This window comes from Thunnus maccoyii, chromosome 12 (genome assembly GCF_910596095.1).
Source record: "Thunnus maccoyii chromosome 12, fThuMac1.1, whole genome shotgun sequence".
Classification (NCBI taxonomy): domain Eukaryota; kingdom Metazoa; phylum Chordata; class Actinopteri; order Scombriformes; family Scombridae; genus Thunnus; species Thunnus maccoyii.
In genome coordinates this window covers 7,611,870-7,638,371 of record NC_056544.1, presented here as the reverse complement: position 1 = coordinate 7,638,371, position 26,502 = coordinate 7,611,870, and the positions used below count along the sequence as shown (strand labels likewise).

The following is a 26,502-nucleotide window of genomic DNA, read 5'->3' as shown; positions in this document are numbered from 1 at the left end:
ATGGGAAAGAAATTTAGAAATCTAGGTGACTTTCAGCACAAAGTCTTTGTTGATCAATCATTTATCACCAAAATCACACACACACACACACACATACACGTACACACATGCTCGCGCACACACACAAGAGAGGAAAGTGTAACCTGTGCCATCCGACTTGTCAAAATAATAAAAAGCTTTTTTTGTATCCATTAGCTTTGGGCAGGTTTCAGTGAGAAAAACTGCATATCTTGACATCAAAGCACAGAGTGTGTGATCACAAGCCCCATGTAATTCCAAAATACTCATGTTAACACATCAATAAGGTGCCAATCGAACAAATAATTTGTGCATGATTAGTGATGCTCTGACAAAGGCCAACAGTGGAAAAGTCTACAAAACAATTTAAATTCTGTGTAGTGAAGAAGATGAGTCACCGATCAGGTTCACCAGCCGTTTGCCTAAATCAATATTTACAAGTAAAATGTTCCTTTTATCCGACATGTATTGAATGCATCTACATCATTACATACAAACCTCATGATGTTTGTGTGACAGTGCATGGAGTTGTCATCATACGTACATTTACAACATGTTTACATACACCATTTACATCAGTACCTGAACTAGGAGCTATATCACAGCCCTTGCATGTGGTACAAAACAACCATACAGCTACACTGGGAGTGACGACAGTGACTTGTGGGTGAGTGTTTAGAAAGCACAGACACTACAGTAATGTCAAAACAACTTGTCTAGTCACAAAAAAAAACTAAATAGCTGGCCTCTGGAAAAATGTAAAGGGTCAGTTCACCCAATACACAAAAAAAACAAAACAAAGACTTATCTCTACTAGTGTCCAGCCATGCAGATAGTTTTGGTTTTATGTATTGAAAATGTGAGATATCTGTCAACTCAATTCAATGAATGGGTGAGTGGAATTTTCTTTGTGTTTATAACAACAATGAAAAATTACATTTAATGTGAGTACAGCCACCTTGTAACACAAAATACAACTGAGGCTAATGGGAATGTCATTAGTTTTGCAGCTGTGGGACAAATTATATATATTTTTATATTTAATTACTTTTTAAATAGTTTAGGGATAACCAAAGTGACTACAATTAAATCTGAGGGGAACATTAATGTATGTATTAAATTCCACAGCAATAATCAAAAATATCAACCTCGTGGTGGCGCTGGAGGAAAAGTGAGGGGATCACCATCCATAGAGCCGCAGCATTAGCATGGCTACAAATCTAGCAGTAATATTTCTTTCAAAACACACTGTCACCGTTACTTTGAATAATTCACACTGTCAACCCTGTCAAAGGGACTTTTTCTTCTGTAGAAAGTAGTTCCAATGAAAACTGTTTGCAGCGGGTCTGTGGATTATCCAGAGTAGTGGAGACACCAAGTCTGCAAGGACATGTTAGTTAAAGAGTTTTACAAATTTAATTTTCAATGCTGGGACCACAAAAAACAAAATTCCATTCATCTCAATTATATTGGTTTGTTTGCATGAATCTCTAACAGATGTGGAAAATAAAACCGAACCTATCTGCATGGCTACATGCCACTCATGGCAGGTGAGAAAACATATTTCTTGCAATTTGGATGAACTGCCCCATTAAGCCAAATTTCACTTTGGTGGAATACTTTTTGAGCATGCACATCTCCACAGAAGTTCATTAGCAGTCAGCCTGTAACGAGCTGCCCCGGGCTCAACACACATCACCAGCATTCAGGATTCCTCCGCGCTGTTAGATCATTAATGATAAACAGGCCGAATTACCTCTTACAAGGTTCATCAGGGACATAGAAAAAAAGGAAATTACCAATTACCTGTGTTTTTCTGTAGGTGTGTAAAGCGCTTTATCACCATGCTTGTGAAAAACAGTAAATTCTGAAGCTGCCTGTTTTGCTGGTTGACTCTTTATGAACTTCTATTGAGGTACAAGCACAAAATGTAGTTTTGTTTTTTTTTTCCAACCCAAGAGAAATATCATTAACAACCAGAGGTCACATGCGGTCAACAGAAAACAACTATTGCATAGTATAAGAATATCAGGCAGGTCTCAATCTGTGAAAATAATCCTGTCTTTAAATACCTCAGGAAAACATCATCTGACAAAGTGTCGCAACTGCAGTAATGGGACAGAGCAGTTACAGCTGATTTATGTGTATCTCAATGATTTCAACAGTGCAATCAGAGCCTAAACTCTTTGGTTATGTTTTGACAAAAATCACCATACACTGATACTGTGGAGAGAAGAAGTCAGCGCACTGCTTTATACAAGAATCTGGTAGTAAAAACCATCTGAATTTACAAAGTTAACTAAACTATAACTATGGTTCTCTCTCTTGAGAGGGATTTTCTTAGATTTCTTTAGATATGCGTACATAGAATATACCCAATAATCACAGATAGACTTAATTTTTCACCAATCGCACTGGTAAAATCTATAGTAAACTAACTATATAACTAAGGCTGAATTTACACTTTTCAAATTCAGTGTAGTATAAAGTGCCATATAAAGGTGGCACGACACTCTTGTGAGTTTTGTGGCACAGTTGATTAAAAAGAAACAAAAAAGGCAATCACTTCCAGTACTGGCAGGAGATGGTTTGGATTGTGCTTATGTATGAAGAGGAAGAAAACATATGAAGAAGAAAAAAGAAAGAAATCAGGAGTTGATATAGTTGATTGCATCTCTTCTCCCATTTATAAGCGCACTGTAAACGTTTCAAGTGTGATTCCTGTGATGAACTGAGCCCCTTCTCAATGTGGTCCTCATGCGTCCTGCAGTAGTGTCACACTCCTGCCAGCTTCATGTCAGCTCCTCCTAGTTTTCCTCTTGCTCCTCCTCTCTTTGGCAGTAGTGGTTTCTTGGAATTGACTACAATGCAGCTGTGCAATACCTTGAGTTGCTGTCTTTTGCTGCTCGCTCTGTTTGACTTAACTGATGCTGAGCTGCGCAAATCCAATGAGTTTAACATCATCAGGAATTTCAGACTCCTCCACACCAGATGCCTAAGAAAAGAGAACAACATCATGATCTGTACTTAGTATTATGACCATTGTATCGTCCATTGTATTATTTCATAAATGGTCTGTGTGCTTACCAGTTTAAAGGTCACATTTCTGTTACTGTGAGGATCATCGACAATCTTTTGCAAATTGGCAGCAACTAGAAAGAAGATAAAGGAACCATGTCAGATGACCAGCTGATGTAAAAAGAGATGACAAGACTTTTCCATCCTGACCACTGGTGAAAACAGGAAATAACTGGTTTTGGAACATTAGAAAATCAGAAACTGAATTCTGTATTCAGAAAATGTTGCACCAGTAGTTCTGCGTGCTTTAATACATTTACTGCAAATCACATGTTAGGGCTGTACCCGCATCAGAATTTTCCAAGTTGGCTCGGAGTCGCCAGTTAAGGCTGAATATTCAACAATTAGGAGACATGTATTATTAATGGCCTCTACCCAGCTGAACAAACATATGGTTCAAAACAAGTTTAGCAAAGCAGTCGGTTTATAGACTGCCATGCTGTTATCCTGCGTTGCTCTGTATTCAGTGACACAAAACATTTTTTAAAAATTGAAGTACAATTGAGAAGTGAGTCGACTTGGGGGGGCTTCTCCACCAATTACTCATCATCGTTTGAGAGCAGCCCTATCACAGTCAGTACTGGTCAACAGTTTGGACACAACCTCCCATTCAGTTAAATGAGAAAGTGGATCCAAACTTTTGTTTTGTACTGTATACTTAACATTTTTCCAAAACATTTTCGATTTTCCTATTAATTTTGCCTTCTTCCTACTGATTTCAGTGTTGCATAATATATTAACTTGAAACTTACTCAAAATAACATCAAGAACTCTGTTCAGATGCTATGAAACTAAACCCAGATGACAAGTAAACTGAGGTGGTGGAAACAGTAACATGAAGCTTCTTGCCTTTGTGATGAATCTCAAGAAAGTTTTCATACCATGGTGAGATAAAATTAAACCAAAGCAGTGAACTGACTTCATCAGATTATCACAACAACTGTGAATATCCCATAATGCAGTGCTACAGCTCTTACTTACCGATGACCAAGTCCCTCCCATCAACCAGACCTGCGGAGACCAACTCCTGAGAGACTCCGTCAGCAGAGTCTGAGGGGACAAGAGGAGAGGAAAACATCAGACCAGAGTCTCTTAGCACATGAGAGAAGAGAAGAAGCTAGCTGACGCTTCTTACCTCTGCCTTGCATGAACTCAAATCTGATGTCATTGAGCTCTTTCTTAGGATTCCTCAGTCTCAGGACGAGGCTGATGGGGATGCTGGCATTGGCTGCAGCCGGATCCTGCAACAGTACAGCAGTGACGGGGTTACTATACAGCACTTGTGCTTTGAATGCAGGAGGAGGTAAGTGAAATAAAGCACCAGCACAGTCATATGCAGTATTGAACTTTTTCTCTCCTTTTTAAAAATCTACACCTGTTGTTCTGGCTTGCAGTTTTACTTTACTGTCTTCAGTTATTTCTGCCCTCTGCAGCAGGTATGTTGTTAACACGTTTTTACCTGAGCAGTGGGTCCATGTGAGGGGCTCGCTGTTTGAGCCTGTGATGGAATGTCTTCTCCTGTTTGTCCCACATTCGCAGGGCTCTCCTGTGCTGGACCAGTTGGCTGCAGATGACCTGCAGCACCATCTGTTGGTGGGAAAATCTAAGAGGCACGACACGCAAGTAAATCGACGGGTGTTTTTGGTTTTACATGAATGTGTGAGAAGCAAAATAAAAGAGGAAACACGTAAGACAGTCATGCAGATCGCTCTGTCAAGGCATTACGATAAATCAAGATTTTCAGGTCATGTCCACTACAAATGGACTCACCTCCAAATTCTGGGACCCGTCCTTCACTCTGGGTGACTGCAGAATGGACATGACAGATTGTCAGGATTAAAAACATGCAATTCTCCCTTTATTCCCCCCAATGTATGTACTAAAGGGAGTATGATAGGATTGAAGGAAAATTGACACAAGGTAGTTGACTTTAAACACAACACAACTTAACTGAAATCACAGTTAAGATGACAGGAGAGTAAAACCCCACAACCACACATGAATTTTGCATCAACGTGAACACACACACTGGAAAATAAGTGGAACAGGTGATCTGAGCAGGTGTCTGGTCTAGTTTTTTCTACATTTATGTCTTTTTATGTCCTCTCTGAAAGGCCAAATCAGTATTACATGTGTAGATACAATTCTTCTAAAACTGAAGCCCTGCATTATATCTTTAGACAAACTAGTAAGTAGATCGGTGTCTACAAGAAGACAGCGTTGTAACTGTGCAGACTGGTGCGGACAAATCTGTGTGGTCACGACAAATTGTGGGTACGCGGATGTCACCACAGAGTATATGCGTATACCCTCTGATGACGAAATTTATGTCACGCAGACCCTAGCATACTCGCAGACGCGGAAGGTACAATTTAATAATCCACTATTATTCTGAATTTGATGCGGGTCATGTAAACAGCATATTCCATTTGGATATTTCAAATGTAGCATTTTCCGATTAAGATATGTGGGATATGTCAATATTATTCGGGTTTTAGGAGCATTCTTTGGACATACAGCTCTTTCCTTTGTGTGTTGTAAATAAACCAACTACAGTAGCCAACAGTTTACAAGGCTCCAGTAGAGATGCATGCCCAAAAGAAAAAAACTCACGTTTCTGGTGGGAAGGAGAAACACATCGACTTTTAAACATTTTGAAACAATTGGTTATCAACGGGTTTTTGAAGGTTGTGTTCAAACGGTTGAACAAGTTGGTGGAAAGCTTTGAAAAAAAAAAAAAGAGATTTTGACGCAAAGAAGCAAAATGGCACAAGCGACTCCAGCCATTTCACTTTTCCATATTTTGTCGTGATAAACAGAGTATGTCCAGCTGCATATAAACGGGAATATTAGAGGAATATTCATTTTCATTAGCCATGTAAACAGATTAGTGGGAATATTGTCTTTTTCAGAAAAAGGGCAAAAACCTGAATCCTTTGTGCATGTAAACATAGTCACTGAAGCAACAGGCCTCAACAGAAGCAAACTCTAGTTCGGCTACAAAATGTTAAGACCAACAGTCCGACAGCACCATCTGCTGACCAGAAGAATACTGTGTTCAATGAGAAATACAGAATAATGGCCTTATAAACCAAACTGGATTGATAGTTTTGTAAGACACGCTCATGCAGGGTCTCACCCGCAGAGCTGCCACAGCAGCTTTGCCCTCCTCACTCTCTTCATCCAACTCATCGTCGCTCCACTCCCAACCACCGTCTTCCGTCTTGTGCAGGCGGCCGCTGGAGCCTGGCACACGTCGCACCTACACAGTTCAATTATAAAGGAAAAAACAAAACAAAACAAAAAACAAAACCTGTAACTCTCCTGGTTAATCCTCAGGGTTGCAGGGGGATTGAGCGAATCCCAGCACGCATGAAGTAAAAAGTTAGCAAACTGAGACGTAGCCATGACAAGACAGTACACCAGCGCACAACAACACAATATTATACTGTAGATAGACATGAAATCTACTAGTCTACATTCACATTAATAAGCGATGGCTGTCAAACCTTTTTTGATCGCTCTGTTATTGTTGGACCTTTCTGTAGTAGCTTCTCCTGCAAGTACTCATTGTTCTGTAAGAGAGAGACAAACATTTCTTACAAGGTCGATAAAAATCCTCTTTTAAACAACATTAAATATTTTCATTATATTTTTATAATAGCAATGACGGCTTACCTTGGCTTTTGTGAAGAATTTGTGCTTCAGCAACTCAGCGGCAGTTGGCCTAATAAGGAAAAAAAAGACACAGGTCTCTTCACTGTATTCATAAAACAACTGGGGAATCTAATGGAAGGTAAAAGCAAAATAAAACCAACCTAAATCTGTCTTAAAATAATCATGCCACCATTACAAAGAGGGTTTAGGAACTGACCTTTTTTCTGGATCTTTCTGTAAACACAGGGTGATCATCTTCCTGAAGGACTTGCCGTATTTCTTCACCATTTCCTTGTCTGTGATGCCCGTCTCCAGACAAGGAGGGTCGTTCTGCAGAGTCAGCATCAACACCTACAAACACACACAGATCAGCTTCAGTCAGTAAACAGAATAAAATCAACTGTGTTCTGTAATGAGGGAAACAAATGTACTCCAAAAGTTTCTTAATATTGAAGACATCAACATTTTTATACGAAGCACCAAATATTGCGACAGGCTGCAGAGCTCAGCGAAAATTATCTCAATTTGTTTTGTTTGAGCAAAGTGGTGAAATAAAGATCATGAGAGATAGACATCTGTACCTAACAAAATAGAACATTTCAGAGAATTTGTACTAATTACATACAGATACGATAAGTACACACAGTTACCTTCATAGGTGGATATTTGTGATACGGTGCGGCCCCGGTGGCCAGTTCGATGGCTGTTATCCCAAAACTCCAGATGTCAGCTTTGAAGTCATAGCCGCGGACCTGTGGATTAAAAACACAACCACGTGAGCAGAGTGCTAACAGAGGGAAAGAAAAGACACCATCTACACCGTCTACAAAAAACAAGCTTCGCACCTGCTCCATGACCTCCGGGGCCATCCAGCACGGTGTCCCCACAAATGTCTTCCGAACCTTGGTCCTGGTCATGTCTCCTCCTGCTGCTAGAAAGGCACTCACACCAAAATCTGGTGGGAGACAACCAGCAGCATGTGTGTAAGACAGAGCAAGAGAAAAAGGAATAGATGATTCAAAAGTGTTTTTTTTTTTTGTTTTATGTAGGAGTAGTCTGTCTAGCTAGATCATCTATCGGGAATTAAAACCATGGGCGAATAAGCTGACAAGATATTAAAACCTTCCTGTCATTTCAGAGACGACAGAAGATGAAGAGAAAACAGAAACACTGTACCAGCGATTTGCACCGAGCCGTCGTCCCCGAGAAGAATATTTCCAGCCTTTAGATCCCTGTGTGTGAAGAAGAAAGATTAAAACAAGATGAACGATTAAAATACAACAAGTCTGTTACTGCACCGACAGAGGAGTGGCTACGCTGAATGCTGACTTTGCAAATAGACAAACGCACCACAAGTTAAAACTGCACCTTTGATCTGCTTCATCTTAATCCACCCGATTTCTGTTTGCATATGAGAAAGGGAGTGGATTTACTCTGCACCGGGTGCAGTTCACAAATGTTCTGTTCTCTAAATGCCCTCCTTCCCCTTTCTGATTAGGTGTAAGTGAATTAGCCACAGCATCTGAGTTCAATCAGCCGCCGCTCTACCTCCCTAATGAAATACTGTCTCCGCTCACTGAAACTGTAGCCCCTGATAGGTTTCATTCACACTCAAGTCAAATGATTATTCTGTAGGACTTAAATCCTGATAACGCAGCAGCACATCACAAAATCAATCCATCTTTCAAAAAAATTTAATTCTTTTTAAGTCAGTCAATGCAACTAAAGAAACCCCTATTTGTTAGAGACATGGGCATGAATGAAGAGTCTGTTAATTTGAAACAATTACTCTTGTCATACAACAAGGCACAGAGGATATAGAGAGGCCTTTCTTTCAGTGGTGGTTCACAGTGTTCTAAGGAGGAACTTTTATGTAAAACAAACCTCCTCAATTATGCATTTTCAGTGTATTAAATATTGAAGGAGCCCAGGCGAGTTCAAACTGCACGCTCATGTACGGAGATGAAAGGCTCAGTGTCAGAGTGAGCCGACACAGGAGTAGATGATGAGACATACTGCTGACCAGGACTCATGCCCAGTGTACAGAGATCGACAGCGATGCGTCACCATAACTCTTATCATGTGTCTCACCGATGAATCTGTCCGTTTTTGTGAAGGTACTCCAGCCCCTCCAACACTTCCTTCAGGATGGTGGCGATGCTGGCCTCATCCAACACGCCGGTCTTGTGCTCGCCGCGAGAGATGATATGCTTGATGATGTCCAACACTGAGCCTGAGAGAGAGCCAGAGGCTTGTCACAAGACATGCTGACTGTACAATAGTAGGCAAGTAATTAAAAGCACATTGAGTGGCATTTATTTGGTAAAGATTTGTACTGTAAACAAAACCTGCCAAGTTGGGTCCTGCTCCATAACTAAACATAACCCAGCTTGCCAAAAGTCAGCAGAGCGCTGCAGCACCAGACCTCCTAAACCTCTGGAAGAGTGAACGAGCATGATGATGCATACAGATATGTAGCTATAATTATCTATAATGAAGTAATGTTTTTATGTTGTTTACTGTTTGTCTATGAATGGACTGGTAGCTGTAAGTGAAAAAACCCTGCCTTACCAAGTTGAGTTGACACTCGGAAATGTCCCAAACATTCAGGAGTAATGACTAACAATAATAGAGGTAAAAAAAAAATAAGCTTTTTCAAAGCTGGAAATTCTTCAAGAACAACCAACTTTTTAAGGGCTTCACTTTGGCTGCACTGAGGAAATGTTATAAGACAGAGAAGGTTGGCTTTACACTCAGATTTTAAGGGATTAGTTTGAAATTTTGGGAGCCCTGTCGTCACTGTGAGGTTGCCAGGCAACCAGCAGAGACTTCAGGAAGTTACTGCGTACGGAAAAAGAAACACATTTGTTTTCTGTACAGATTAAACAAAGTAGGTGTAGCCTATTAATTAATGAGTTTTAGAGGTGCTGGCAGCCTCATACTTTGGCCTTTGGGAAGGAGCCAGGCTAGCTGTTTCCTACCGTTTCCAGTCTTTATGCTAAGCTAAACTAACCATCTGCTGGCTGTAGCCTCAGATTAATGTACAGATATGAGAGTGATATGAATCTTCACATCTAACTCTCAGCAAGAGAGAAAATAAGCATATTGCCCAAAACATCAAACTATTTCTTTAATATTTAGCGAGAAACACACATTTCATACTACAACCCTTAAATCAAAATAAGATTACCAGCCACATTTTAATGTTTATTTATTAAATGACATCTACTGATTATAACAGGTCTATTGATGTAGTTCAAACCGATGCAGAATTGATAAATATACTGTATAGTCACTAGCTGTTTTTAACTTTTTTTAAGTATGTGAGGGCAAAAACAACACAACCTAATACTGAACCAGCACAACTGGCCTCATGAGGACTTAATCCAAACATTCAGTCAAGGTGAAAAACCTGAGCTTGTTTGAGATAAAAATAGAGAGCTATGACAAAGAAAGTCAAGTCGAGATCAAGGTGAAGATAAGCGCTAACCAAGAGCAAGTCGAGTCAGAAGCAGAGTTTCTTCAACACCTCAGCACTTACCACCACTGAGCAGCTTCATCACCAGCCACAGTTCATCCTTCACCACAAAGGAGGTGTAATAAGACACGATGTTGGGATGGTGGCACTGGCTCATAGCTTGGATCTCTTTCTGCACAGGGAAAAAAAAAATTGGAATAAAAGATCACAAGAGGAGCAAACACTCTGAAGCTCAGACAGTCAGACTGTATCTTACGTAGGATTTGTTTTCCTTTGTCTTCTTTTGTTTTTAACTTCATTCAATAAAATTTGACAGTGTGGCTTGAATGACACATCCTCCTCCTCCTGTCCCTCTTCCTTCAAATTAAAAACCAATCCTGTTAAAACAGCCCAGACTTAAATCAGAAGTGCACAGTGCCTCTGACGAGAGACAGTGGAGTAACCTGGGTTACATCACCACTGAGCCACCAAGCCAAGACATTTTTAACCTAGAAGACAGACACAGGTGGATTCAGGTCCTTGATGCATTACGTAAGCCCTGGATAGGTAAAGTCCTGAGAGATAGGGCAATGAAATTAAATATTTACAAAAACAATTGGCATCGTTGAATATTTGACAGTGCTTGAAAAGCAAAATAATTGTCCTAATATGAGGAAGAAACGTGTGGTGATTGGCGAAAGTGTAGCGGTGAGTTTCTTTCCTCACATAATCACACCTCGTTGTGAATAATCGGACTGTTTGTACTTTGACTAACCTGTTAAAATATGTTCTTTTTTTTCTCTTGACATTGCAACATGCTGCTGCAAAATCCGCATGTCCACTGTGCACAAGCATCAATCAAAGCTTTACTGGAACTTTCTGTTGCACTTGAACATGACTCATTGATGACGTGTGTGTGTGTGTGTACGAAACTGACTTTATTCTTATCTCATCTGGGTGTTTTGCTGTTGTGTCACAATTATTCGTTAATATTCGCATATTGTGAAATAATCTGAAGAAAACATAATAATTCAGTGTCATTACGAGACACATTGTTGCACAGGAACATTCTATTCGCATTTCATTCATTGATTTTACTCAACTCTCAAGGTAGTTGCGGTATCAAGCTTTTGATTTTCTCCTGACTGGTGTGAACCCGACCACCCCACACCACTCCCATCACACAGACACACACATGAATAACATCTGGACTGCACATATTGTCTCACATATTGCTACAGTCTCTTACCAGGAGCTCATCCATGCTAGTTTGACATTTTTCCAGGTTGATGCGTTTTATGGCCACCTTCTCCTTTCTGGGGTTGCAATATGCTGCCTGGACCACTGCAGTGGCTCCACTCCCTGAGAAGAATATAACGACAAGATTTAGAGTGAAACAATTCAAGAGGTTTTATTGTCACATGCACAGCAACACAGCAGATGGCAACATTGAAGGCAGTGAGACATGGCTTCTTCATGCCCTTGTTCCAATTAGAGTATATAATAAAATGAGAGACGAGAGAAAGATAAAGAGAGAGCAAAATTAAAATATATATTATATTGCACATTGGTGCGCAGGTCTGGTATTGCACATTAAGTAGCAAATAGATAAATAAGTGTATTGCACATAAGTTATGGGTGATAAATACTACTGAGAAAAATGTGGAGTAGTAGGGAAGAGAGTTTGTGTGTCATCTCACTGCTCAAGAGCAGAGGAAGTCAACAGTAAGGATATGACAGCTCCACTACATTACACAGTGTGCAATGTGAGACGAAGCTTTCTCTGAATAAAAACTGGTTTGTAAGATAGAGGACTGAGGTCATTTGCAGTGTTTTACAGTACTGTAACACACAGCATCCATCCACAATTTCACGGAATCAGTTAGGAATCTAACAGTTAGGTGCCACAACAGACCAACTTTCCTGCTTATAATAATCAGTCACGTTATCTGGACTAGTGTGAACTGTGAATGCCTTACTTCAGGCCGTATATATCCAGATAAAGAGCACCACCCACTCCAGCATCTGACGGCTCTTCGCCGCACTGTCGGCTAACTTGGGAACTAGCCGTTTAGCTTCACCCTGTCCTGCTAAGAAGCTGTCTCACTTTAGCTCGCCAACTAGCAGAAACGGTTAATTAATTTGGCCTAGTCACAAGAAAACTCTACTCAGCTGTTCACCTTCCTGCAGTGTAGCCGTGGGGTTATAACTGGCCTTCTGCTAGCTCCAGACAGCTGGGTTAACTGGTGGCGGTTGCCAGCCTGGATGCTAACATTAGCACGCTAAGCTAAAGACTCACCGATCACCTCATGGAGAACATAATCATCCCTATCGATTGACCAGGGTAGAGAGGACTGCTCGTCTGCCATGGCGTCGTCGTTTGAGCGTTGTTAAAGCACTGCGTCTAAATAATAATGAAGACGTCGTCTGGGGATAATATCTTTGTGATTACTCCATTCGGCTCCTGCTGCTGCTGTTCCGCTGACAACTTCTGCCGCTCCTGTCAACACACAACTTTACGCGCGACTGACGCGTCGTCTTACGTATGACCTCAGGAGGCGGAAACAAGGTGTCGCCATCTTGAGTGTGGCAATGCTGCTAAACACGGCTGTTAAATCAAACAACTCGAAAACAGACAGCATACTGAAGTAGCACACAGTAATAAGTAATATATCATGGGCCATGTCATTGTTGAAGTGTTTTAGTCTTTACAAAAGAGATATTTAATATGTTACTCTGGAAATGATTATAAAAATGTGTTCAGTACACCCAGTAGAGGGCGCTAATGCATCTACAAAGCGTTAGCTCTTTGTGCTTTTTTGTTGCACAACTTTTTGCTTAGTCGTGTTCAGTGAAAAACCTGTTCAGGAAACAGCACAAGAGCAGCAGCAGTGGTGGAAGAAGCAGATCATTAACTCAAGTTAAAGTATCAATACTACACTATACAACTAATAAAAAAAACTACATTGGCAACAAAAGTGAAAGTACTCATGTAAAATGACCATAACAATAATAATAATAATAATAATAATAATAATAATAATAATAATAATAATAATAATGAATTTAATTTGTACTGCACTTTTAATACATAGTGAAACTCAAAGTGCTACAGTATTGATAAAATAGAACACAAATAGAAGAGTTAAGATGAAAAAGATGAAAAGCCTTTCTTAATAGAAAGGTTTATTTTAGGCCTTTTTTAAAAAAGAGTCTAGGGTCTGTGCTGCCCCCAGATAGTTATGGTTAGGCCACTGAATCATTCATATTGATGCATTAACATGTAAGTATTACTTAAATGTTGTAGCTGCTTAAGGTGGAGCTAATTTTAACTGACTCGAATATTGCTGGTTAGTTAAATCTTTAACAATGCATCATCTATATAAACTCATCAAAGATTTTTATGTACAATATTAATATGACAAGTAGCTAGTCACAGGGTCTGCAGCTATTCAATAAATGCACTGGAGTAAAATATACAATATTTCCCTCTAAAATGCAGAGGAGCAAAAGTATAAAGTAGCATGAAATGCAAATATTCAAGTTAACTGCAGTAGCTGAGTAAAATAGCACAGTCTACAGTATGTTTAGGGTTTATTTTTGGGCTACTTTGAGATCTCTAGTTGGGTATTCTCCTAATCTCTATGTTGGAAATGGTGAATAAAAATTTTAACACTAATCTACTCTTGCAAAGATGTTTCATGAAAAGCACACATCCACAGTGGTAAAACTGCAGTATTCTGAACTAAATGCATTTTTAAAAATATTTGCAGCAAATACACACATTAGACAGTTGTTTACATGTCATTTTAGTTATAGTTCCCTTTCTAAATTCTTCTTCGGGTTATGTCCTGTGTTAATTCAGGATATTACATAATCTATGTCAGTGAAACAGTGACCTGAGACACAAGGATGTTTTGGGGAAAAGCAGCAAAACTATGGATGGTATCAGTGGTATGTGAGGAAACAGCAGGGCCTGTTCTTGCTTGTTCAACAGACACAGATACCAAGCAAAGACACAGACTAGAGAAGTTATTTGCTTCCTCCTGTTCACTGTGTGTTGAAATAAAGATAAGCTTTATTTGATACTGTCCATAATTATCCACTTGAAACAAATTCACTGATTTAGATGGAGTCTCTGTTAATTGGTTAGTTGCATGGCACCTTATACAGCCAGGTATAGCTTTTGATACAGATACATCTTTTGCTGTAAAAGGACATTGCCTGGACTAACTGATGATTTTCCATTTATTCATTAGGTATTCTGTCCATAGAAATCAGGGATATTATAATGTATTGTAACAACTTCAGAAATGTTGTAAAGCAGTCATTGTTCACATAACTCTGAGAATGTAAAAATGATCACAGAGATACTGAAAAATTGACTCATAACAACTGATGAATATTTTGTTAAATAAGCAGATGCTTTAATGAATAAAGTGGCTGAAAAAAGGGCAATAAATGGTCAAACAATCTGACCGGAGAACATGAATATGTACTGTAACACCGTCTCCTGTCTCGTCAAGTACTTCAAGATGCCCTTCAGCAAGTTGCTCCACCCTAAGCTCCCAGGTGAAGGTGTGCAAGTGCATGAAGTATGAAACTGAAATAAAGAGCATGTTTTCTGGTGTCTGGGAATAATTAATGGTAATAAAAAATACACATCTGCAGTGATAGTTTTCTGTGCATTTAACAAAATAATCTACATCTTGTGTTCACAAATATGCACTTGTGACACTGATACAAATACAAAGGCCATACTGCACTTTGTTTTCCTGCCTGTTTCCCTGAACCTTGTGGATTTTGGAAATGGTCGGCCCTGGCCCGGAAGCTCTCCCCTGATGCTGCATTAAAGCTCACTCATCCTGATGCTGACAGCGCGCTGAGGGTAAGCCAGGGCTGAAAGGGAAGTGCTGAGAGCCACAAGAGCCCCAACGCACCAGTGATTGCAGTGCTATTATCCTGCCAAGGCTAAGCTGCACATGAAAAGGGAAGCAAAGACTTCATCTCTGCAATTCAGTGTAACCAATATGCTCAAACTGACCGTGAACTATGCCGATGGGCAGTGAGCCAATTCTGCTATTCAGCCTTCTTGGTCATGTTTACTTTTTGTTCAAAAGAGGAACAGGTGGCCACATGAAAATAGAATTACCAAAGGTTTTTGCAGAAGTTGACCACAGACATGAGTCAATGGGAAATTTCCACATTATGTAAATAAGACTTATAGACTTATCAGACATGATTACAGTATCTTGAGGCTTATGAATGTTTTCTCAGGTGACTGTCCCCTCCCTGTTTAGTCACATCTAGTGTTTCCTCTTGGTGAGGAATTAGATCTCAGGAACTGAAAGTGTTTTAGAGTCTGCGAAGAAAACAGGATTACAAAAAATGGATTAAAAAATATGGGTATTTTTCACTTTGGTTGCAACTTAATAATGTGACATGCTCTAAATACTGGCTACATTTGTCATGCAGTATATGTTAACCAGTCCCATATGCCTGATGGCAAAATCTAGTGTTAAGGTGTAACCTGCCCTGTTGTGACATCAGCAGTGCAGATTGCATGGCAGGCTTGTCAAACCGGTGTTGGAGCCTACAGGAGTGCTGACACCATTCAGACTGGCAGGAGAAACCCACCTGTTACCGCCTTTGGGTGTGTTGTCTTCAAACTCGGTTGAAACAATCCCGAAGTTAAGTTTTCTTATTTAATTGCGCACATGGAAAGAAAGAGCAGCTGTGGATGAAAAGGTGCATTCAGTGAAACGAGGAGAGAGCTGACTGCGAAAAAAGGAAGAAAAAAACAAAACAAATCAAAGATGATGGAAACGAATGGACTCGAAAAGCAATACGGTAGGACAATTCACATGTTCTGTTTTAAATAAACGTTTTGCGAGTCTTGTAAGTATTTCCCACCAGATTATCCCAATTATCCTCAGGCAAAAATGAAACCAGCAAACTAGAGTGTCTTTCACTCATTTATCTTACAATTTAATTGATACCGTTCATTTTTTCCTCTGTATTTCATATTTATGTATTGGGATACGATCACCCGCAGGATTATTAAAATTGTTTGAAATTCTGCTAAAAGGTGTGGCCACTCTCATCCAGTTGATATAGTTTCACCTTGCTGCAAACAGAAACAAGTGTTGCCTGACCAAAACCAAAACAGCGCACAGCCCTCATATAAACCACAGAGCAAAAACACCCTCATTACAAGCACTGTTACCGAGACCTACTGTTATAATCCTCTGCCCTTATAGCTTTTAATGTATTTGTTGATTATACGTTTTTTTTTTAAATCAGTCAGTATTGTCGCTTTGAGTGACTAAATCACAGCACTTGACAGTACCACCATGTCACCACTAAGTGGAGCCCGTAAACTAACCAATGAACACCATATACAGTCTCACACAAATGTTCTGTTTAAACGTAATATTTTGTAAAGTTTAGCATTACATTAATTGGAATACCATCACACGGTCACACTTTGAACTTATGTGGAATTTCTGTCTGGTCAGGCAAACTTTAAAGTCATTAAACTGTGTTTTTGTATCCTGTTTATAATGTAAACAACAGGATATATTTGAATTTTCAAAAAAGTAACATTTTTTTTCCGAAAAATGCTATTTAAAATGAAATGCATATACCACCATTTAAACCATACAGCGGTTGTAAACCATCCCTACCAGCGTTACGCACACTTGACAAACAGTAGTAGCTCTAGTTCGTGTCTGTCTGTTAGCTGCGTCCTGACACAGATGATAAGTGAACTTTGAGTGGGACTGGTTCACGCCCTTTAGCACATTGGTCTGTTCCGACGCCTTGTGAACACAGTCTGGTAGTGTCTCAGCACCCGTGGTCACCATGGATTGCACACAAAGACAACCAAAAACCAGCAGATCTGAGGAAATGCTTCGTTATGCCAGGAACCAAGAGGTGATGCACATGAACGTAAAGCTCCTAGGTAGGCGGCACACTTATTTGCGGAATATCTTGTTACAGATGTGACGATAAGGTTGTGCGGTGTCAGACTGCATGCTTTGGTGTCACAGCGTAGACCTCGACTTGTATTTATGTTTAAAGCTTTGAAACATGTTGCGGGGCTTTTACACAGTCTGCCATGGTTATAGATGGCTGACAAAAACATGGTATGGTTTGACCACACTGAGTTGTCTGATGAGATAAATGCAGGTTAAATAGGAGGCAAGAGAGTCATGTTTAAGGTTTGAGTCAACTGACATATGGATCGTGTAAAATGGCTTTCAGCTGAGCAGCTTTGCAGTCATCTAGTGTATGACCTGTTGAACTTTGCTCCCTGCTCCCCTGTTTCTCAGGTATGGAGGGTGACCCGGACCTCCAGTTCCTCCTGCAGGGGGGAGACCTCCTCAAGGTCCGCTCCCCATCCTGGAAGAAGACCCGTTACTACAGACTTCAGGAGGATTGCAAGACCATGTGGCACGAATCGAAAAAAACCTTCAGGACAAAGCAGACCTGTGAGTGCTGTCCCAGCATCCCAGCTACATGTGTGTGAGACCCACCAGCAAAACCTCTTAGACACATCTGTCTGGTGTTGTGGTGGATACACGTCTCACTTAATCTCTTCTTTACCTGTGACTTACACATATAATTATTACCTAACAACATCCAACACAAATTTGACTTCTGATACAACTAAAACCATCTTTGATATGTTTTCTCAGGAAAGTTGGGTTTTGCCTTCATGGATTATAAAAGTGGAGGACTGATCATAGAGCTATAAAAGATTATTTCTGTCGGAAAGGCCTTGGTATCACACATGACTGGGTTGCTCATGATAGCACTGATAAGTTTTATGGGTGTGTTTATGGAGATAGTGATTTTTTAAATTTTTTTTAGTGCATGGAGGAGTGGTTTAAAATAGGCCTGGCTATGTTTTCACTTGGATTACATCCATCAACTGTTCTTATAACACTCTGATAACTGAAGTATGACGATGCTTTTATTACCGTTGCCATGTGCAATAACATGCATCTAATAAGTCTTTACATTAGTGACTTAAAACTGAAAGGCAGCTGTTTGAAAATGGTTTAATTCAAGTCCCAGAAACCTGTAAAGTGACGTCAGTAAACTGCAAACAGCAGGTATATGTTTGCCAAGCAGGCTGGTCTGTGATGCCTCATACCTGAGGACACCAAAAGTACAACAGCAAAGCTGTTTCAGCAGAAGTAAACAGACTTTATGTGTGTAACTGCAGGAAATTCATTTACCGAATGAAATACTATAACCCTAAAATATGATTAATGGCCTTTCTTCTGTCCTCAGTTTCACTTGATGACATCTCAGCGGTTCGAGTGGGCCGTCAGTCGGAAGGCTTGAGGAAGTACACAGAGGAGCAGGTGGATGGTCGCTGTTTCTCCATCATCTTCAAGGGCCGCCGCAAGAACCTGGACCTCATCGCCAGCTCAGAGGAGGAGGCCAAGCAGTGGGTCAACAGTCTGCAGAAAATGGTCTCCAACATGAACAACCTCAGCAGCCAGCAGAAGACAGAGCAGTATCCTTGTCATGACAGTGGAAGTTATTCTATGAATCCGACTGATTTACAATCTTGGTATCAGTCCTCAGCGACCATAAGTGCCATGTGAGGTGAATGACAATCTATTTGTACATGCATATATCCATTCCTTACATTAAAAACTTTTCAGCTGGATCTTCAGCTGCCTGGTGAAGGCAGACAAGAACAAAGATGACAAGCTGAGTCATTCGGAGGTCAAGAACTTCCTGCGTCTGATCAACATCGAAGTGGACGACAACTATGCAGAAATGCTCTTCAAGGTGAAGCCCTCAGAGCGCTTTAATGCTTCCTAATGATCAAAATCACTCTAAAAACAGATAAGTCATTTCTGCAGGGTCAGTGAGTGGATGTAATTTAACACCAAATTATGTTTTAAGCCTTCTCACCTAAACTGATCCAATCTATTTGAAAGTGGCTAGGTTGAGCTCTCAATGAAAAGCAAACCAGTGTTAAGTTGATATTTTAGCCTTTGGCCAGGCTGTACTTGTAGATAAATGTAGAGAAGGAATGAATTTAACACTGTGATTAGTAGATAGTCACCTTAAACCGTACCCTCTTAATATGAATAAAATAGTCACCTTTTAATATAAAGTTTATAGCAAGTTAAATGTAAAGTGTGGACTGACTTTCATATTCTATTTCCATTGTACAGGACTGCGACAAATCAAAATCTGGATACCTGTCTGGAAAAGAGATCGAACACTTCTATAGCCTGTTGACCCATCGGGAGGAAATTGACGTGATCTTCGGGGAGTACGCTAAAACCACGGACTTCATGAGCCCTGAAAACCTGGTAGAGTTCCTGATGAAAGAACAGAGAGAGAAAACAACGCTGGCTGACGCACACAAGATTATTGAGAAGTTTGAGCCGGATCAAAAAGGTCAGAAACATATTTTGAAATCACACGTTTTTGTTTCTGATTATTAGGACGTAATGGGGGCTTTGTTTTCTTTACATTTTGTATTTCAATTCTTATAAATAATGAATCATTTGTTTAGGTGATTTTTAAAACTGTTATGATATTTAAAGACTTTAAAATCTTGCTTTGTTCTGTGTACCTATAATGTGAGCTTTGCAGCATCAATCTGGTGTCTAAAAAAAATGAAAAATGGGTGATGCACTGGTGAGTAACATGTAACTTCAGTAGGTTGATGCTAATGTGCTGCTGTAAGTTAGAAATTGACTGTAAGGACTGATGTATAACATTAGCAGTTTTCCAAGTCAAATATCACACTGGGGAGCCAGCTAACCAGTTAGACAGGATAGCAGCTATTAATTTTAACCTTCAAGATAAACTTACAAACTATGCAAAATGGGAAATATAACACTCTATTCAGTGATGTCAGTGCTCTGAGGAATAAGTAATGTATTATATGTCTGTTTTACATACATGCTGGACACATGTTAAGTCAGGTTTGCAGAGCCTCTTGTGCTCTTTCACTTTTTAATGCGTACCATCTCTTCAACAAGGATCTGTTATCTTAAACTCCAATATGAAAAAAGCACAGGGGAAAATCACATCCTCTACAGGGAGACAGTATGTGTACGACATACTTTGAGTCTACCCGCCTGGTTACTATTGTTTCGCTTTGTCCTCATTCAGCCAAGGAGAAGAAGCTGCTGTCCAAAGATGGCTTCCTCATGTACCTGCACAATCCAGAGGCCTTGGTCCTAAATTCAGAGCACAAGGATGTGTATCAGGACATGAGCCAGCCCCTCAACCACTACTTCATCTCCTCCTCACACAACACCTACCTCATGGAGGATCAGCTCAAAGGGCCCAGCAGCACCGAGGCTTATGTCAGGTAACAGCTTTCATTGCACCTTTAAGAATCTGTCCTTGAAGTCTCCCAGTCGTTTCAGCTGCTGCAGCTGTTATATACTGATAAAACTGTTGCAGTCTGCAGATACTTATCCAACATTTGCACTCTGGTTATCGCTCTGTAGGAGGAGGGTGAGAGCTGCAGGATGTCTCAGATTGAGCACAACATCTGTCTCAATGCAGTTTGAGGACACAGTTTAGTTCATGCAAAGAAATGTCTTCTAGTGATTAGCAGTGTTCTCTTCGCTGCATTTCAACTGGTTTACATCAGAAACATCCTGAATCAGTAGAAAATGCCTGTCAGAAACAAACCACTGCATCACAAAAAAACCCCCAGCTAACCCTAACCCTATATCAGAGGTGTGTGAGATGTAGAGAAACCTACCTCTATATTCCACCAATAGGAGCCAAGTATGAGATTTGAGGTTTATATGATTGAAAGTAAAGTAATTCACTCTTACTTTTTTTTCGCATTTGCATGCAGTGTTCGTGTGAGGTATTATTTTGTAGTAAGATATAATTTCCTCTATAATCCATCTTAAAATCAAGTTGGCAGAGTAAAAATGGTGACTGCTTTATCGAACCATTTTTAGTTCAGATGTTCAGTCACTAATGCTAGGTGTGACTCTCTCAGGGCTCTGCTGAAGGGCTGCCGATGTGTGGAGCTGGACTGCTGGGACGGATCAGATGACGAGCCAGTGATCTACCACGGCTACACGCTCACCTCCAAGATCCTCTTCAAAGATGTGATCACAGCCATCAAGGAGTATGCCTTTAAGGTGAGTTTATCTCTATAGTGTCCAGTAGTATCCAGTATGTTATCATAAAGTTTCCAGTGAATACTCCTCTGCTCTCTCTGTGTGTCTGGTCTTTCTATCCCAGACGTCCGATTACCCAGTGATCCTCTCCCTGGAGAACCACTGCTGCGTGGAGCAGCAGGCAGTCATGGCCCACCATATGAGCTCCATCCTGGGCAGTGCACTCGTCACGTCTCCCCTTGGGGATGGGATGCCCACAAACTTCCCTTCTCCTGAGGTTTTTTTTTCATTTTATGTTGTCCTTCGTTACTTGTCAAGACTGAAAGATGGTTGAGATGACATCAGTTAATCACAGAGCTGCAATGTTTTTATGTGCTTGTGTACCTTCAGGAGTTAAAGGGGAAGATCCTGATCAAAGGGAAGAGGTTAAACAAACTGGAGGCCAGCTTTGCTGCTGAGGAGGCCGCTGCCGATGACCCTGACGTGACAGAGGAGGAAGAGTCCAATGATGAGGATGAACAGAAGGAGGAAGAGAAGAGCAAGGTGAGGGTGACATCAAGGGAAAGTAAATGAATTAGCTTAGTTAACTTATTTTTTTTAGAACTATGAGATATTTATTTTTGTATCACCTTTATCCTCCATTTCATGTGTAGAAGAAAAAGAAGCTGAAACTAGCGAAGGAGCTGTCCGACATGGTGATCTACTGTAAGAGCGTCCACTTCCACAGCTTTGAGGATGCCAGAGAGAACCAGAGCTTCTACGAGATGTCGTCCTTCAAGGAAGGAAAGGCCGTGAATCTGGCAGAGGAGTCAGGTGAGGAAAACTCTGTGCTGAATTCAGTCAGGTGTTTTAGTCCCATGATTTATTTTAAGAAGGTACCAGTGAGGATATTTTATACATTTCTTATCGGTGCTTTGTAAAATTCCTGTAAATTTGACTCTTGAAAACCCTGTTTTGATTTATTATGAAGCTCATAAATATGGCTGAGCTGGAAACAACCATGTAAACATGATTTAAACACAATTTCCTCCTTTTAGAAGTTGGCCTAATCCCTTAGTAAACTAAAAAAGTTACACAACAATAAAATGTAATCTGCAGTATGGAAAATCTAAATTTTTAAAGCCTGCCTAATTATTTAAATATGTGTTAACAACATTTCTAATAATATACAAGTGGAAATTTATCCTAAATTTGAGAATTAGGCTTTTAAATGTTTCATTTTCATTAAAAAAAAAATAGTTATTTTGATAAATATCAAGTGTTGCTGTCAAAAAAGAAATGGAGTCTAACATTTTCCTTTCCTTTCTACTTCAACTCATCCTATTTCCACTCATACACCATCAACTCTAAATATACTTAAGAAAGAAACACTGATAAACAGTTGTTGTCCTTCTGTGGTGATTCCAGTTATAATGGTGTCTTTCTCAGGGTCAAGTGTGGGTAAGCTGTATATTGTGTTGATAGAAAAATAGAAACTTAGTTTCAGCTGAGTAGATAACTCTGTTCTTTGGTCTTGTTTTCTACAGCGAATGCCTACATCCATCATAATGTGGACAAGCTGAGCCGCATCTATCCAGGAGGCACCAGGACTGACTCATCCAACTACAACCCAGTGCCCCTGTGGAACGCTGGCTGTCAAATAGGTACATAATACTACACTGGAGGAGATTACAAACTGTCACATATACTGTCCTGTCTGATAATACAGCACTCACCAGTGGAAAATGAGACAGTTATGTATTTTTCACTGTCCCTGCATCATCTTATTCATTCCTTCCCAGTGGCCTTAAACTTCCAGACATCCTGCACGGACATGGATGTGAACCAGGGCAGATTCCTGATTAACGGTAAGAGCGGCTACATCCTGAAACCGGCCTACATGAGGGACAGAGCCTCAGAGTTCGACCCCATCACCCTGACCCGAGGAGACTGGCTGAAGCACAAGACGCTCCATGTCATGGTGAGGCTTTTATTGTGAAGAGATACACCTGTGGGCCTTATTCCCAAACATGTGTGTCCTGCTCAGTAAAGACTTCATATCAAGAAGGATCTGTATTATCTCCACCTGTCACCAGGTTATATCAGCCCAACAGCTCCCCAAAGTGAACCAGAAGAAATCCTCCATCGTTGACCCGCTAGTTAAGGTGGAGATCTACGGAGTGCCAGCTGACGTCGCTGTGAAAGAGACTGGTCATCTTGAAAACAATGGTACTTATTCTAACTTTAAAACATTATTTTTCAATGCAGTTTACAAAAGGAAGATAATTGTCATATACATGTCTTGTGTTTCTGCATCTATTTTATACTTTTAGTGTAGTATTTTCCTAATTCTAGCAGATCATTACCTGAACATAGCCACAACACTGATTTTTAACACAGCTACAATGGAGTTCAGTATTTTTCTTAAACATAAACTGAAAATATCAAATGACTTTCTTAGGATTTAACAGCACAGTTTTTTTTCCAGAGCCATGCTAATACATGTCATCTACTGATAATAGCCTCAATAGACCAGAATGCAACAGTGTACACAATGCAACGGTGCACATAAAACAAATATTGCATCTTTAGTTTTGTGACTGTTGCTCGCCCCCTGGGTGTAGTGGAAAGGCACTCTGGTAGACTAGGCAGGTTAAAGGATCACAAAATAACTCCTGGAATGCGCTGAACATGAGAAATTAATGACGCAGAACATCCGTCAGATGTTAGATTACTGACGGTTTCTTTCTGCTGCAGGTTTTAACCCACAGTGGAACGATAACTTCCAGTTTGACGTGTACGTGCCAGAGCTGGCAATGGTGCGCTTTGTCGTGGAAGACTATGACTCTACGTCTGATAATGAGTTTGTTGCACAGTACACACTTCCATTCAACAGCTTAAAAATGGGTGAGTTCATGGACGTTTGAAACCTTTTTCACACTGTAACCCAATGATGCAAAAGCATTGATAGCTTGATGTTTTCTTACTTCATAAATGAACAGAGACGGGAACTATCTCTTCTCTGGTCAAGCATAGAGAACTCAATTCACATGCTGCACAAAGAGCTCTTCATATTCTCCTCTTTCTGACTGCAACCGCTTTGTGCTCCCACACAGGATACAGACATGTGCCTCTGCTCAATAAAAACGGAGACCTTCTCCCCTCAGCTGGACTCTTCATACACATCATGGTCATGGATGCTGAATAAGATGTTACCACCTGGCTTTGTCTCTCTACAGGACACTAGGACTTTCATCACACAGCCATGTTTTAGCTGTTTTTAACTGGATTTTATATTCTTTTTTTTAAAACGCTCTTTAGCTGTAGTTCGTGATTAACTTATTGGCTTAATTCCAGTAGTTTAAGCAGATAAAGACCACATTCTTCTCATGGGACGGTAGTGCCAGTTTTAACTAAACCATCTGCAACTGGAAATGAGTTATGCTGGGAGGCAAATTCTGTACATATACACTTCATAATGCTGCATATGAATCACATTACAGGGACTATTATACAAACTGTTTTTAATTGGTTTGTATGAGTTGCACTAGTTTTGTACCGTGTTCAGATGGTGATGGCATTGGTTGTTTTTTTCTTCTTTTGTAGACAACTTGTGTCCCTCATTTCCGGTCAGTTAATGTATTGTGTATTTAAATCTTTTTATTCAAATGACCAGTTTCTAGATACACGTAAGCAGTACTTTCAGTCAAGTATGATTCATCTTTTGTGTAACATGATAATGACTATTTCTTTATCTTTTTATGAATCAAGATGAAGATAAAAGTTTTCAACATGAACACCTGTCTCAGTGTATTTTATTATTAACTTAATCACCAGACTATTAATCCAGTGGTACCAAGTAATTACTTCTGTTCAATAATATATAACAATGGCATAACAAAGTGTAATAGTCTGCAGTGCATACAATAGGATATTTAACCACTTTGAACTACCCACACAGGCTGAGCCACTTTAACTGTTCCATGGAATAAAATCATTACCCAATGAACTTTGGATGGACACACCCTTGGTACACAGAGTCCAACAATCAAAAGGAGGTCAGGGAGAAGATGCATGCAGATAGGTTAGCTTATGGTTGAATTGCATAATAACCTTTAATCATATTTACTTAAAGTCGCCCTCCACTCACACATGTGTTTTCCTTCTTGTTCCCTCTGTTGTTTGAGCTTCACTGTGAGATGATGTATGTGCAGAGGAGACTGATCTCACATTCTGCTGCTGAAGAAGGAAAGTTTCTCTGCCTCACCTTAATTCGGACAACAAGACGTGTACCTATGAGTATGATTTGTGACATCACAGCTTCTGATTGGAGCCAATCATGGTCCGATAGACTACTTTACCAAGTGTGACGTGGAAACTTGGAGCCTCCAGTACACAAACACTGAGAATGGACTTTACAGGGAAGTTGGAGACATCTTGTGTCCAACAGGAAAAGTTTTGAAAATGAAGCTATTTACATATTCATAGATTTTGTTTTTTTTAATGAGAGAGGAGTAGATGCCATTTTAAGGATTTTAATGTAGTAATTGTATTTTTATTATCGTGGAAAAGCCATATCAGACACATTATTCCAAGCAGAATATTTTTACATGTCTTAAAGCAGCTATAATCAGCATTTTTATATTAATAAGTAATCACACGACTGTATGTGAAAGGGCTTATTGTTTTAGTTTTACAGCAACATTTATTACATTATTTTATAACTTTTTTGCTGTTCCCAAATCAGTGTTTGCGGCTATTTATGTCCCTCAGGAGTTATTGAAAACCAAAACTAAGAGCTTAAAGGAGAGCGAATATTGGACTTCATTAGGTAACCACAAACACGACTCCGAATAAATGTTTCTCCATGTCTGCTCTATGTGTAAATAAGTAACTATTTACCAACACGTTTGCCAGACCAGCTTGGTGTTCGGTTTACAAATTGAGTCCACTGCACCCAAAAAAATCAGTTACTGCAAGTTTCAAGTCCCCCTTCCCTCAAAAATGTGTTTGTCTTCTTGTTCCTTCTTTTGAATGTTTGAGCTTCACTGTGCAGAATAATGTATTTGCCAAGTTTGACGCCAGAAGGCTGTTTTCACATTCATCTGCTGAAGAGGGAACATTTCTCTGTGCTGACCTTCAATTTGAGTTTAAGCCGCGTGCATATGATCATTTGTGACC

The 26,502-nt window shown here is 40.0% G+C and overlaps 2 protein-coding genes across 5 annotated transcripts; one reads left to right on the top strand and one right to left on the bottom strand.

Annotated features, from left to right (window-relative positions):
* Window positions 1-466: 466 nt before the first annotated feature.
* LOC121909043 (serine/threonine-protein kinase OSR1-like) lies at window positions 467-12,768 on the bottom strand. Of its 2 annotated transcripts, XM_042429407.1 has the most exons (17): window positions 12,510-12,755; window positions 11,460-11,572; window positions 10,295-10,403; window positions 8,845-8,986; window positions 7,930-7,985; window positions 7,599-7,708; window positions 7,404-7,505; window positions 6,971-7,104; window positions 6,775-6,823; window positions 6,606-6,671; window positions 6,236-6,358; window positions 4,867-4,902; window positions 4,556-4,699; window positions 4,232-4,337; window positions 4,078-4,146; window positions 3,106-3,170; window positions 467-3,013 (listed from the first exon to the last, which is right to left on the bottom strand). In XM_042429407.1, exons 1-17 carry the CDS (start codon window positions 12,577-12,579, stop codon window positions 2,939-2,941), a joined length of 1,569 nt encoding a protein of 522 aa, XP_042285341.1. In that variant the 5' UTR covers window positions 12,580-12,755; the 3' UTR covers window positions 467-2,938. The 2 variants fall into 2 exon arrangements, with proteins under 2 accessions (XP_042285341.1, XP_042285340.1); XM_042429406.1 differs by having other exon boundaries at window positions 7,404-7,708; window positions 12,510-12,768.
* Window positions 12,769-15,752: 2,984 nt separating this feature from the next.
* plcd1b (phospholipase C, delta 1b) lies at window positions 15,753-25,118 on the top strand. Of its 3 annotated transcripts, none has more exons than XM_042429801.1 (15): window positions 15,753-16,060; window positions 17,545-17,703; window positions 18,512-18,740; window positions 18,892-19,021; window positions 19,414-19,642; window positions 20,366-20,567; window positions 21,219-21,363; window positions 21,467-21,619; window positions 21,733-21,885; window positions 21,996-22,155; window positions 22,869-22,985; window positions 23,124-23,302; window positions 23,418-23,550; window positions 24,079-24,228; window positions 24,438-25,118. In XM_042429801.1, the coding sequence occupies exons 1-15, from the start codon at window positions 16,027-16,029 to the stop codon at window positions 24,527-24,529; spliced, it is 2,265 nt and encodes a 754-aa protein (XP_042285735.1). In that variant the 5' UTR covers window positions 15,753-16,026; the 3' UTR covers window positions 24,530-25,118. The 3 variants fall into 3 exon arrangements, with proteins under 3 accessions (XP_042285735.1, XP_042285734.1, XP_042285733.1); XM_042429800.1 differs by lacking the exon at window positions 15,753-16,060 and adding an exon at window positions 16,840-17,174 and having other exon boundaries at window positions 21,999-22,155; XM_042429799.1 differs by lacking the exon at window positions 15,753-16,060 and adding an exon at window positions 16,843-17,174.
* The last annotated feature ends 1,384 nt before the right edge of the window (window positions 25,119-26,502 follow it).